This window comes from Parus major, chromosome 7, assembly GCF_001522545.3.
Source record: "Parus major isolate Abel chromosome 7, Parus_major1.1, whole genome shotgun sequence".
NCBI classification, from domain to species: Eukaryota; Metazoa; Chordata; class Aves; order Passeriformes; family Paridae; genus Parus; species Parus major.
This window is the reverse complement of record NC_031776.1, coordinates 31,243,096-31,257,625: the sequence shown is the minus strand read 5'-3', so window position 1 is coordinate 31,257,625 and position 14,530 is coordinate 31,243,096. Positions and strand designations below refer to the sequence as shown.

Below are 14,530 nucleotides of genomic sequence, written 5' to 3'. Positions count from 1 at the left end.
CTATATTAATTGTCCTACAATGAAAATTTACTAAGAAAACTTGTGGATTTTCTCTTTCAGGGGAATATCAACAAGCAAAGTAACAATTCTGGGGTATGGGCTGTTAACATCTGATGCACAGACTTTGGTAGACACTTTGTACAGGCAGAACTTTAAGGTGGTTGTGATTGATGAGTCTCACTTTATGAAATCCAGAAATGCCACCCGTAGCAAGATTTTACTGCCAATTGTGCAGAAAGCTCTCAGAGCTGTTCTCCTTACTGGAACTCCTGCTCTAGGAAGACCTGAAGAGGTATTTAATGTGTTGTGTTTTATTTGTTTCAGGTTTGGTTTTGTTTGGTTGTTTGGTTTTTTTTAAGGATGGTATCAGTAATAAATGAAAAGTTTTGTAGTTTCATTGAATATATTCAATTACATGCATTATGATATCAAAAGGTGCACTGGCTGCATCAGGAAGGACAAGTATAAGAAACTAAACCAATGCCTTTTTGAGTTGATTTACAAACTTGTTTCAAGCTTGTGCACAGGTGACTTGTGACAGTGTTTCTTGTAAGAAATTAATCTTGCATGTTACAGACTGATTGTTGGGTGAAATAGAAAATAAGAAGCCGAAGTAGAAAACTGTTTGTTTCTCCTGGGTAGGGGATTCTTTGGTAGACAAGATCTTGTATTAAATCTTCTACTTCATCATCTGATAAAGAAAACCCTTTGTTTTTCTGGTCTTTTGGATATTCCTAATGTTGACTTAAGTGGAACAAAACACAGACTGTGCTTGTTGCATCTCCAGAGTGACAAATTTTCCTTCTAAGGAAGGTCAGCTTATGGAATTAGGGAGGAGCAGAGAGGTAACAAAGGCCCTCTTGGGTTTTTTATTGAACCCAAGACAACTGCCTTCATTTATCAAATGAAGGGGAAAATGGAATATAAGAGCTGATTTGTATTCAGGGAACTTAAAAGAGTTATATAAATAATATTTTATGCTTCAGAATTCCTCGCTGTATAAATAGAACCTATGCCAAGACCCTTAATAAATTTAATTTGTTTGGAGAGGTGAAAACTTGAGGAAGATATCTGTGGTATGGAAAATGGCTTGGTATATCATGAGTACTTCCCTAGAAAGGGTGGATAGTTACTAAGACTTCCTGTACAAAGATACTGCAACCAGCCCTGGATGAATTGAGGTTAGAAAGTGTTATACCATTATATAGTGCATGGATACTGAGACAAATATCACTGTTAAAGGTCTTTAAAGGAAATTCCAGACAAGCTGTCCTTGACCACAGCAATGGGATCAAAATTCATGGCCAAATGGAAAATAATTTAAGAATTATACAGAAGTGATATTAACAGTGATATTAACAGAAGTGGTACTGCTGTTCTTCAGTGGTTTACAAGGCAGAGTATAAAAAGCATTATATGTTTTTAATCAGTTTCGTGTCATAAGCAGAATCTTTGTATGAAGTCTTTAAATGTATAGAAAATTATCTCAGAAACCAGGAAGCTTTGACTGTAAAGCAAGATTCTTCCTGGTTAAGGTAATCTAAACTGGCATTTACCTCCTGCTACTCAGCAGGGGAAAAAGCTGTGAAATTTCTGGTCTGTATTGATATTGTCTATTTTTTGAAGTAAAACTTGAGTAGCTTTTCCTATATTTTAGGAAGCAAACTACTCAACCTTTGCAGAAGCCCACATACCTGGCAAATGATAAAAACTGTATTTTTAGAAATAACTTCATCTCATCCATGTTTTCTTGTTCAATGTGAATCTCTTCCAAGCTGTCAGTGCTGTTACAGTGGTCTGAGTGCTCTGGTTTTTGAGGGCTTCCCACAACTGTCCTCTCTGAAGACTCCTGTTTTCTGTGGAATTTCTTTTGCATGCAGGCCAAGCATGTGGTTTTTGTGCAAATGTTAAATGTAAACTTAGAACAGGAACCATATATTGATTATTTCTGATTAGTCTTACATTCACAGGCAATTTTTATTTTTTTCACTGTTGCTATTTTACTTTTTATATAGCTCTTCATGCAGATTGAGGCACTGTTTCCAGGAAGGTTTGGAACTTGGAGTGAATATGCTAAAAAATACTGTGATGCTCGTGTCAGGTATTACTGCCTTTGCTTATTTATATTCTTATGAGTATCTTTGATTTTTCTTGTCATGCCAAGTGAGAGAATCAGTAGGTAGTACCTCTACTGCTCTATCACATCATCTTGCTTTGAAACTCAGGGTCAGCCACAGTCTCCTCCATCAAAGATCATTGGGAAAAGGATAACACTGGTTAAATTAATTAATTAACACTGATGAAGTTTGATGTAAAGTTGAAGCATTCTGTTAAGTAAAGTTATTTATACATTTACTGCTGTTAGTATGAGCTGTGGAGGTTTCACCTTCAGAACTGGAGTTTTTGACTCTCAGTCTTAAGCTCATGGTCATGTAATAATTTAGTTCTCTCTTTATTATGGGAACCAGGTTTTTTGCTACCTGACCACATTTGGGTGGGGAAAAATGTCCACTACTTGTCTCTATATTTCACAGACTGGCTGTCTTAGCTAAAAATTTCATATCTACAGCTTTGCATGTATTCAGAATAACAGATTTTTGTCAGCTAAATTGGCTAGCATTTAGATTCAATTTTTACAATAATAATTACATGGTTTCATTTTCATTAAACTTGTTTTTCTCCCTCCATCATATGTACTTTATCAGTATTTAACTTCAGATAACATGGAAGATCACTGTCTAATTTTCAGACAGAGAAATGCTATTTTTTCCATGGTGTTTTGACTGAATGCATCTGTAATTTTCACACCACAAGTGTGCGTGGGTACAGCATGGTTAGCTACTCAATCATAGATGATTATCTTATTTTTGGAATACCATAAATGTAATAAAAATCAAGTTCAGGGTTTGGCAAGCTTTCAATGAATAACTTTTTCTTCGTGACTTGGCTGGAACAAAACATCCTGTGGTAATAAATTTGATAGGATTATTTTATGTATCACTTCCTGTGAAAATATAGGAGGTTTTTCCTTAGGTGTCCATAGACACCTGTTTTAAAGATGAAGTCCAAACTATTTCTGTGAGGTTTAGTCTGCCATTTCTGTCATATCCCTGATGCTGAGTGTGGAGGAAGGAGGCCGTTTTGGGGACAGACATATAAATAGACCAAGGAAGGGATATGAGCAAAAGATGTTGCTGTCTTCCATCTGTGCCATTCCCACTTCACCAGTGCAGAAGGGACTCCCTCAGCCCCTTTCCCAAATGATTATATTCAGTTAATTAGAACACTGTTAATAAAATCAGTAAGTCTTAAAAATCTCTAAATGATTGTGGGGGTTTTGTGGCTGTTTGTTTGGTCTCTTAATAAAAATTGTGTGCTTGTAACACACTCTTCTGTCCCTGGAAAGTGTTACCTGGGCTTTTCTCCAAATCTCGTGTTCATTATTTTATTGTCTCCTGGCGATGCTGACAGAGAAAAGCTGCTGTTCCTGCTGCAACACTTCCTCAAACACAGCAAGGCAAGGAAAGAATAAGGAAGACCGAGCTAATAAATTCTTTCTTTCCAGCCTTTAGCTTCTTAATGTTAAACCTTCCTCTATTTAATCATGCTCATTAAATAGTACTACTTTTAAAGATGATAGCTTAAGCTTTAAATCCTGTCTCTGGCAGTAACCAAGAAGGAATTTTTAGGGAGGGAAAGAAAGGAATATTGATGGTGATATTTGCAGTTTTCTTGATGGAAAAATAAAGATTATTCTCATGTTATATTCTTCTCATTAGTCCATTGAAACAGGAGTTCCAAAATTAAACCTGAAATTTCTGTTTCCTGTGGACAGTGAAGGATGGGAAGCTGGGAATAGACAGGATTGTGTGCAGGTGATGGGCAGTGACTCCTGCAGGCAGTGGTGGCTGCTGGGAAGTTGAAGCACACTTTCATATCCAGTAGCATGCTTTAAAATTAATTATGTACTGAGGATTTCCATTGGACTTGGAAGAGCTCATATTTACAGTCTGTATTGATTTATCATTTTCAGGTTTTTTGGTAAAAGAAGGCAATGGGATTGTAGAGGAGCTTCAAACTTAGAGGAATTACATCAACTTTTAAGTGAAATAATGATCAGAAGACTGAAGAATGATGTCCTAACTCAGTTGCCTCCCAAAGTCAGGCAGCGTATTCCATTTGACCTTCCACAATCTGCAGCAAAGGTAAATTTTCTACTTTTGCTAAAAGTAGGTTTGTTAATAAGTGGAAATATCTATGTATGGATATGTATTTTTATGTGTGCTTGTGTATTATGTGTAGTTACAAAGATTGTGTGAGTATAAAGCAGAGTATCTCTGTTACTATTTTTAAAATATAACACAAAGAGCACTAATACAGCAATATTTTTTCCATCGGTGATAAAATTTGTTCTAATTCTAGTACAGTCTTCTTTTCTGTCTTCTTTTCCCCATAGATTTTGAATCCTACAGTAACTTTTAGCCAAATTTGATGCAGTTCTCCAAAGTTCCTAAACATTTTACACTTGAAACATACCTCTTGAGGTAGAATGTGCTTTGTACTCTGTGTCTAACCACTGGTCTGTTCTGCCAATTAGAATCTGAATGCCACTTTCACAGAGTGGGAGAAATTAATGAGAAGTCTGAGATCAGATGCCACTGAATGCCACTTTTCTCAGGTCATGAATCTGATCACACGCATGTATAAGGAAACAGCCATTGCCAAGGTGAGCCTGCAAGTCTTTCCTTACTATCCCTAAATTATCCAGCGTGTGTTTTTAACCTCATAAAATTGGTTTTATTGGCCAGAACATGAGATGGGGTTATTTGGTTTGTTTTATAGTCATGAAATGGAGAAACACTCTCTTTTCCCCTGTATGTTTTTGGAATAGAAATATGGAATATGCAAAAAGAAATCTGAAGACTGCTGCAGTGTGTATTGCATTAACTGTTGATCACTGATAAATTTTTTTACTGTCATCATTGCTTCAATAGCTTTTGCAAAAGATACTGAAAATTACATTTGACACAGAAGAATTCTATGAATGCTTAAATAGAGCAATATTTTATGATTATGGTATCATGAACATATCAAATTTATTCTTTCAGTTTTGATATATGGCTTTGTGTGTGTGGATGCAGAAGTTCTGATTATATAGTACCTTGTCTGTTTGAAATATGTTTGTTTTTCTCAAATATGGATTAAAACATCAGATAATGATGTCTGAATTAAAAGGAGGTTTATCTACATCTTAATCTGGAAGAAGTGCCACGTAATTATACGATCTTTTGAAGATAAATGTATTTTTTTTTCTCTCTCTGAAGGAGTAAGTTACATTTCTCAAAGACATCAAGTTGTGATTTTTTTTAAAGAAAATTAATCTGAATTATTGCTAAGAATGTCAGTGTTTGATAAAGTCTTACATGATAACAAAAGATACGGAAATTTACATTTTCATATTACAAAGGATTGAAAGACATGAAAATAAAAACTCTCTTGGAAAATGTATGTCTCTCTAATGAAAACACACACTCACTGCAGGCAGGAGCAGTCAAGGACTACATCAAAATGATGCTTGACAATGACAAACTGAAGTTCCTCGTCTTTGCCCATCACCTGAGCATGCTGCAAGCCTGCACAGAGGCAGTGATAGAGAGCAAGGTAAAGCCTTAACAAATGCACACACAAATTTACCTTCACTTCCACAAATGGCTGTCAGCTGTGTTTGAATCCAGCAGAACTGCACATGAGCACAGGAATGAAAGGGTTTTATGTGCATATGGATCAGTACCACTGGATTAAAAGGGATCGTGTGGTTCTCAAGAACTGCTTGTGTTTAAGGATGATGTAAACACACTTGTATCTGGTATGGCTTATTATTATTATTAAATTAACACTGTAGGCAGTTGTTTTCCAAATTTTTACCAGTACATTGCTATCTAATTGTGGGGGTTTTAACTGCAGGCTATCATCTCACCTGAATGTTTAATTCAAAGCAGTAAAAGTGTTTGTAATTTTGGTCATGGTCTCTTTAACTATTGCTAGGGAATGGTGACTAACTGTGCTATTTTGTATTTTTATTCTTTTTTAACTGTTGAGAGTTTAAAAAAATGGTGTCAGGGTAATTCCAGATTCTTCTGTGTAGTATCCCATTTTAAGATCCCATGTTCATTCTGTCTTCTCCTTTTGCAAACAGGGAATACAAAGTCTACACTTCTCTAGATAGAGACTTAATTTTAAATCAAAGGGCAAAAGAGTGCTGATGTATCCTGATCCCCATGAGAGGAATAGAACAGTTCTTTTCCTGTTTTTACTGGGGGACAGGGAGGGATTGGGTCTGAAAGCAGACACTGATTGTTATTTAGTCTCTGTTCTGATGTTGCAGGCTCGCTACATCCGAATAGATGGGAGTGTTCCCTCTGCAGAGAGGATTCACCTCGTCAATCAGTTTCAGAAGGACCCTGAAACCCGGGTTGCTATTCTGAGTATTCAGGCAGCTGGTCAGGTAGGGCAGAACAGAAAATCTGTGAACTAATACACTTGAAGAATATATAGCTACTGAAATCATTGATGACTGAAGTGGTTTACTGAAGGCAATTTATCTTTGTGCAATTTGTCCTTTGTAGACCCTGTGTTCATTTCTTTGCAGTAATCATGTTAACTGTTCTAAGCCTCTATTGAATTTACTTGAGCTAAATGATGATAAGAGCAGTATCTCATTCTTGAATAATTAGAAAAACTCCATTTCTCTAAAAGCACTAGAATAATAAGAAATAGACGTTATTCCATAATGAATAGCAATGTGCAGTCTTTTTACAATATTGAAGTATTTTTTGAATCTGAGGCCCAAGGAAGAATCAGTAAAATAAACCAATCTGCTGTTGAGGACCACCCTCTTATTTCCATATTAAAATGTCCTGTAGCCTTTAGCTTGTTAAAGCTAATCAGATAATCAATTTTTGTGTGTGCTATCTTTTTTTTAAAGAATGCATCTACTTATTCTGCTAGGGTTTAACATTCACTGCTGCCACTCACGTTGTGTTTGCTGAGTTATATTGGGACCCAGGCCACATAAAGCAAGCAGAGGACCGAGCACACCGCATTGGGCAGTGCAGCTCTGTGAACATTCACTTCCTGATTGCCAGAGGAACCATGGACACCCTCATGTGGGCAATGCTGAACCGCAAGGTGCGTGGCCAGGGGGCCAGAGCTCGCTGTGCCTGGGGTTGTACTCCACTGCCACAGAAGTCTTGTTTATCTGGAGCACTCTCTGAGACAAATTGATACACCTGCAATTGCTGATCATCAAAATGTCCACGTTTGTTCTGATTTAGTATTTTCTAGCTTTTTGCTTTTCATTCAAGATGTAAAGATAATGAGTCTGTGCCAAGGGGAACGGGATGGCTCATATCCACAGGAGATGGTTGTTTTATCTTCTAGCTCTTTATTGCTGTTTTTGTTCAGTTTACAATTTTAAGGAATTCAGGTATTCTGTTCACTCATAACAGCTAGGATTTGTTGTGGGTTGGTTTTTTTTAATAGAATGAATGTTGTGCCTAAACTAAGCTTTCTTTCTGAGACGCAGAGGCATTCTCAGATAATTCTTTTTCAGTAGATCCAAGATTAATGTAATCTTTTCTTCTGTTACCATTTTCCACAAGTATCACCCAATTGTTGTTAGCAGTTGGAGAATCATAGAATGGTTTATGTTGGAAGGGTCCTTAAAGCTTATCCTGCCTGGTGCATTATGAGTCTCCTTAAACATGTCAGAGATGGGGCTCAGTAATTCAACAACAATTTGCTTTACAAGTTCTGTCACTAAAGAATTCTGATGTATTTGTCTCCACATGCCAAGCAAAACATGTTAAGGCTGTTAGAGATGTACACAGTGTATATATTCTCTTTGATCTTCAATAAGTACTGACATTTTGTGTACAGCTTCACTGGTTGTAGTGTGCAAAACAGATCACTTACCTTTATTGTCTTCCTGCAGGCCAAAGTCACAGGCAGCACCTTGAATGGCAAGAAAGAGAAAATGCAGGCTGAAGAAGGTGATAAAGACAAATGGGATTTTTTGAGTTTTGCTGAGACCTGGACCCCGAATGAAACTCTAGAAGATCCCCAAAATGGACTTTTATTTACACATGTAAGACTTGAAACTTTGTTTTTTCTGTTTCCATTCATTTAAAAAAAAAAAGTAGTAGTCATTTGCTTCAGCTTTCTGTGCATTTCAGACATTACTAATGGAGAAACACCAATAAAGTAGGAAAAAGTAATGTAAATTCCATTTTAAAACTTAGGTGAAGTTGAGAAGAGTGGTCTGTGGGGAGTAAATGCCATCTACATCTTCTGATGAGTCCTTATGTTTAGGTGGCTGAGCCACTCTGAGTCATATAAGATCAAGTAATTTCTGTTCAAATGACATCTTTGTTAATTTTGCTGAATTAATTTGACTAATATTTAAAAGTGTTTGAAAGCCTTTCCTTGTAATGGGCATCTTCAAAAAAGGCACCTAGCTTACCACTTCTGTTTATCTGTTTTCTGGTAGTGCTATTTCAGAATTTTCTAGAGAATATTGAAAATACCTTTCTGAAATCAGGAGAGGAATGTTGAATTGCTTTTTCTGCTCACTTTTGGTCTTGAAGTTCTCTTTTGTTAAAGATACCTTTTGTTTAATAGTTTCTGATGCAGTCATAAGTGGGGTTTGGAGGTATTTTCCAACCTAAATGATTCTACAATTCTGTATTCTTTTCCTCTTCCCTAGTTTGAAAAGGACAAACAGCATGACATACGTTCCTTCTTTTCCCCCAAATCCTCCACGGAGAAGAAACGCAAAAGATTTCCTGCTGATGAATTGATACATAATGATTCAGAATCTTCTGCAGTCACTAAAGAAGAGGATGCAGAGAAGAGTGATGAAAACCTTGATTCCACAAGGATAAGTGAGGTGGAGACAATTTGTGATGAAGATACTTGTGAACATGAAGCCAAAAGAGCAAAGAGCCTAAGTGGATCAACCCCAGTCAGCTCCAGTAATAAAAAGAAAACATCTTGGACTGGAAAAAAGCTTTCTTTGTTTTCAGAAAAAAACAGTGAACTCCATCCTTGTGGCTTAAATACTTCAAGTGAAAGTACAGCTTTCAATGAAGTTTGGCACTGCAGTGCTTGCACTTACACTAACAATGCTTTGCTGCCTTACTGTGAGATGTGCCACTGCCCCCAGAGCAGGGATGGTGAGTAAGGGGTGCCACAAAGGGAAAGATGCATTTTTTATTTCAATTGTGATCAGGCTCAGAAAATACAATTTTTTGAACCTATGACTACACAGAAGTCTAGGAAAATATGAAGAATTGTGTCTTTACATGAACAAATGCCCCTCAAGTGATCCTGCTTAGTCTTGCTTTCCCCAAGGATCTTTTACATGAGTCTAATTTAAGACAAGTGAAAAATGCTCATAAAATGTTAACAGGATATAAATTCCATAAGGAAGAATATATCCTCTGTTTTCTTTGCAGCAAATGGCCCTCTCATCTTCCTGGAGGTTTATGGTTATTCTGAATACAATTAAACAGCAAAACTTTTCTTTACCTTTCAAAACTAAGCAATGTGGTGTTGGAGTTTAACTTGAGCATTGTGTATTTGTCATGAGAGAAATTAGCTGGAAAATACGGCTTTTCTTTCTCCACCAGCTCACAGTAGATTTCTTTTGCTAAATTTATTTAAGCAATCTGGAAAATTAATGAAGCCTTTTTATAAATATATGCTGATATTTGTCACTTCAGTTGCAAAGCCATGGGTAAGGTTCTTTTTACTTCCTTTTTTATTTATTTAAATCTTTGGGCTTGTTCAAGTAAGTACAACTTTCTGATTTTACAACTATAAATCAATGCCTGGAAAACTACTTTGTGTGTTTATTGTATACAGTAACTGTATATAATATAGAATTGCTAACTGCATTAGCATACTGTTTATTACATGTATATTTTGACACTAACCTGGGTGCATGGGATTATATAAATTAAAAGCTTTTTCTGTGTGTTTGTTCTCCTACTATTAAAGTTAGCTCTAACTTTTTAAGTGGTTGCACCATAATAATATGAGAATGCAGTGCCTTTCTTTGTATTTCAGTGACATGTTCTTGTCTCAGATGTGTTATTAGATACAAACCGCCAGGTAACACAAATCATTGCTTGGCTTCTTTCTTTGTCTTCAGGTGAGAGAAATGGTGAAGCTCCCAGGAGCCAGACTGAGGAAGGAGTGTCAGAGGAGCCCAGGAGAGATGGAGAGAGAGCAGAGGGCAGTGCTGAATGCCAAAGAGGAAATCTGGGGGAACTGGGGGCCCAGCAATCTCTTGAAATCAGAGAACAGGAAACTGTTGGCACAGAAAAGGAAGAAATCGAAAAAGAATGTGGAGAAGGTAAAGTGGGACTCTGAAAGAACAATTCTGTCTCATTGTGAAATTGAATTAAATGGCTCTGGCATGAAAAATGGCTTTTAAATAAAAACCTACACCTCCAAAACACAGAAGGACAAACACCAGCATGGGACTTTCTCATTTTGGCCTGGGCCATTTGTTGAATTTTGATGCAGGATAAGCCCAGCCTTTCCACAGCGCTCCTGGAGCAAACCAGAGCTGACTGATTTCTGGACTGTGTCAAACCAGCAGCTGGGAGTGTGGATGGTTTTACTGGAACTCAGAGCAGACACAGGCAAAACAGATGATGGGTCATTCAGGAGAAACAGAAAAAATACACAAACACCTTAATAGTTTGCTGCTTGAGCTCTGCACCTTATATTGTTCTGGAATTATATACATATTTAAATATTATTTTTAAAGTCTGAGTAGAATGAATGAATAGAAATCTTTAATGCCAACATTTTTTCTGTTGTAGATAAATCAGACTCGTTCCTAATATATGATGGGCTTATGTTTTGTGCAAGCAGGAATACTGATAGAATCCACCTCTACACAAAGGTAAATCTAAAATATGCATGGTTATTGTCATTTTAAAATTGCAAAGGAAAAAGTTGCCCTATGAAATGTTTCTGTATGCTCTTCTTTGTTATGTTTGATGTAAAAACATTAATATTTTTGTATTAACTGAAATGTACAAAAATTAGGTAGTTTATCATTCTAGTTCTTTTTCTCAAAGGAATTAAGTAATAATTCCTTAGATGCATAACTTCCAACACTTCTCTTGGCTTACAGAATTGGACTAATACATGAAATCATCTATTAGAATAGCCAGTGACAGTGGTTTAAAATTCCTTTTTTATTGTTACAGTGTCTTATCATAAAATAACTTGGATAGAATAATATTCAAAATTCAAATAAAAAATGACAGTAAATCCTGACATTCTAAGTCAATAAAATATTGCCACCACATTTTCAGAAAGCTCAACATTGGTGCTGTAAGTCACTGACTTCCTGAATTAAGCACTTTATCATTAATCTGCAGTGGTGATTGGGCACAGAAACCACCCACTGTGAATTTTCCAGGTCATTATTCAAGGGGAGGTCAGGACTTGCCAGTTTCTTCTTTCAAGTGATAGGAAAGTTCAGTGTGAAGATTTCTTCAAATTACTGAGTGAATCAGTGTATTCAGGTGCTGCTAAAGCACAGGTAACTGAGGGCAAGTCTCTGGGATGAGACATTTTTATGTGGCTGATACAGCTGGGAAAGGTAAAATGGAGTCAAAAAGTCCTCTTGTATCTGAAAATTTGTTAAATGTACTTACACTGTATGCTGCTGCCTGGCTTCACATGTTTTATTCAGACAAAGATGCATTTTGGGTGGGTTTTGGGCAATTGTCTGGTTTGGGTTTTGCTGGGATTAGAGATGAATTGTGCCAGATACTGCACAAAATCTGCTGAATGGTGAGACACCAGGGAATTCTGTTTTGACTCCTCTCGAATGCTTGTGAATGATCAGTAAGTTCCTTGGCCAGATGTACCCACTGGGACAACTTATTCCTTTAAAACTTAAGTGGAAAACTTTTTCAGACATTAAAAAGAAGTATGATAAACAATGTTCAAGAATTCTTATTTTAAATTGTAATGAAGTGACATTCTCCTATCTCCAATCATTAATTTCCCATAGAATTCAGTCAAGAGGATTGTAATTTCAGTTTAATATAAGGCAGTTCATGTGTCTGAACTATTTGCAAAGAAAAAAAATCAGATCTATTAAAAGTTAAAATGTTCAGCCTTGTTACTTTTAGGTAGATTAATATGAATCATCTTTCTTGCATTTTTGCTGTTATCTCTGTGCCTTATTGTTAATTCAGGAAAAAATTGACCTTGAAGGGAGTAAATTTAGTAGGAAGGGAGGACAATTCACTTGAAACAGATTACTTTTTCTACATTGTGCTACATTGCATGTGTAAACAAAACTGTTTGCTTGTCTAGGATGGTGAACCACTGAATCATAATTTCATTCCATTGGACATACAGCTGGATAACTGGGAAGATTTACCAGAGACTTTCCAGAATAAAAAAAATCGTGCAATGGTAAGAGTTCTACTGGCACAGAACTATAACATTTAATTCAGAAGAAGATTACTTACTTTTAAAAATATAAATGCAGATTACTTCCAGGCCTTGGGATATAGACACAGTTTCAGCAAAGCAATCTTACAGAAGTTGATGTGAATATTAATTAAGCAGTCTGTTACTCTGGCAAATTATTGTAATCACATTGTAGTAGAAGGAATCAATCAGGCATCATTTCATTTTTCATTTACAGGATTAGTTACTAACTTTCATAAGTCAACAGAATAACTTCTTAAAGGTTCTGAATTAAATGGAGCACACTCTAAATAAGAATGTTCTAGATTGTATCAGAGCTGCAGGCCTGAGCAAGCCTCCACTCTCCCTCTGGTCTACTAACAGTTTTCAAAGCAGTGTCAGGCACAGCTCCACAGAGGCATTCAGTTAATTTAGGAATAAAGATCCCATTCATACTGGGGTTTGAGAAGAACACTGCAAACACAAGTACTCAAGTAAGGAAATCCAGATTTAAAGTGGATGGGAAATATTATCTGCTTAACTTAAAATTTGATTTTCCAAACAGAAAACCATCATGTAGGAACAAAACTGATTTCTTCTGTTCTCCAGCAAGTCTGGAATTTAAATTTTTAATGGGGATAGCTGACTGATTCAACCAACTGTTGTGTGAAGCAGCTACTGAGTGGGTTCCACAGACAGGGTGTGAGGGTGTGAAGAGTTACCTGAAAGCACCATCTCTGATTGTAGAGCTGTTTCCAGCCAATGTAGAAAGCACTGATGGCACTGTTTTACTGTAATTATCTCCGTGCAAAGCCTGTCCTGCTGCTGACTGTTGTGTTCTATGCTAGATCCTGAGGTTTGTGAAAGAATGGACTCATCTAACGGCAATGAAACAGAAGATTGTTAGAAAAAGTGGTCAGATATTCTGTAGTCCCATTCTTGCTGCAGAGGAGTTGTCTAAAAAGCAGTCGGTGGGCAGCAGCACCAAGAGGTATGTGTGGTTGGGTTTTAATTCCTCCTACTAATTACTGAAGAAAGTTAGATTTATTTAATGTGACCTTCAGTGGAATGATGCTAAGTCTGAACAGGACTTTCAGTGATCACTTGTCACAGAGTGACAGACAGAGGCAGCCAGGCATGTTGGTGAATCTGCTGAAAGTGTCCCCTGCCAGCTCTGTGCCCCATTCAGCAGCTGCTCTGGCTCTTCTGCACTGCATCAGATTGATAGTGAATGTGATGATCTGTTGAGTGATGTTGATCTGCTGAAGTTCCAGTTCAACATCTGGAATTGGCCAGGTGTTTTTAAAGGAAAAACCCTGACTGCAGGGCCACAACAGAAAAGTAAGGTCAAAGCGGCTTCTTGTTTTCCCCACCTAGAAGCAGAAATAAATCATTATTTGCCATCAATGAGATATTTTATTCAAAATTCACAGCCAACTCTAATAACTCTTTCCAGTTCTTGTTTTTTCTTTAAGCATTTCTGTTCTCTGTGGATGACATTTTTCAAAACTGTGGCTTTCTTCTTTGAGTGTCATTGAAAAGGGCTGGTTTTTGATCCTTGTTAAAATCTAAATGAACCTTTGATTGCCTTTCTTTCCTTTTTCTGATGTGGTCTTCCTTGACAGACATTTGTAGCCTCAGTGTTGTCATTGCTCTGCACAGAACATGTCATGCAAACCATCTAAAACCTTCTTATTCCCCTCACTCCCTACTGTTAAATTCCTCAGGGTGACTGTTTTGGCTGTAGGTAAGTAAATAAATACATAAATTTGGCTGTAAGTAAATAAATAGTTTGTAATTCCAGTAATATAAGAAGCAGAGGATAATAAGCATTTGTTAACCTCTTGCCTGATTGTGTCCTTCCATAAAGTGTAGGAAAAATCTGTGAATGGTGTTAAAAAACCTACCAGCCTTGTAAGGTGGGGCTGTAGGGTTTGGCAGATGTTCAGTACAGAGATGTCCTCAGAAGAAGTTGTCTGAATAGTGGTTTCTGTGAAGCAATTTTAAGTTTTTAACTAAGAGC

General features: G+C 36.8%; 1 protein-coding gene across 2 annotated transcripts in view; it reads left to right on the top strand.

Annotated features, from left to right (window-relative positions):
* ZRANB3 (zinc finger RANBP2-type containing 3) overlaps positions 1 to 14,530 on the top strand; it is a 41,843-nt gene that overhangs the window by 23,860 nt on the left and 3,453 nt on the right. For both annotated transcript variants that reach the window (XM_033516087.1, XM_015634748.3), the window contains exons 5-17: positions 61 to 292; positions 2,016 to 2,101; positions 4,034 to 4,205; positions 4,598 to 4,726; positions 5,542 to 5,661; positions 6,386 to 6,505; positions 7,009 to 7,188; positions 7,994 to 8,146; positions 8,765 to 9,233; positions 10,214 to 10,417; positions 10,893 to 10,975; positions 12,409 to 12,510; positions 13,356 to 13,498. In XM_033516087.1, coding sequence (XP_033371978.1) covers positions 61 to 292; positions 2,016 to 2,101; positions 4,034 to 4,205; positions 4,598 to 4,726; positions 5,542 to 5,661; positions 6,386 to 6,505; positions 7,009 to 7,188; positions 7,994 to 8,146; positions 8,765 to 9,233; positions 10,214 to 10,417; positions 10,893 to 10,975; positions 12,409 to 12,510; positions 13,356 to 13,498 — 2,193 coding nt within the window. The remainder of the gene's footprint in view (positions 1 to 60; positions 293 to 2,015; positions 2,102 to 4,033; positions 4,206 to 4,597; positions 4,727 to 5,541; positions 5,662 to 6,385; positions 6,506 to 7,008; positions 7,189 to 7,993; positions 8,147 to 8,764; positions 9,234 to 10,213; positions 10,418 to 10,892; positions 10,976 to 12,408; positions 12,511 to 13,355; positions 13,499 to 14,530) is intronic.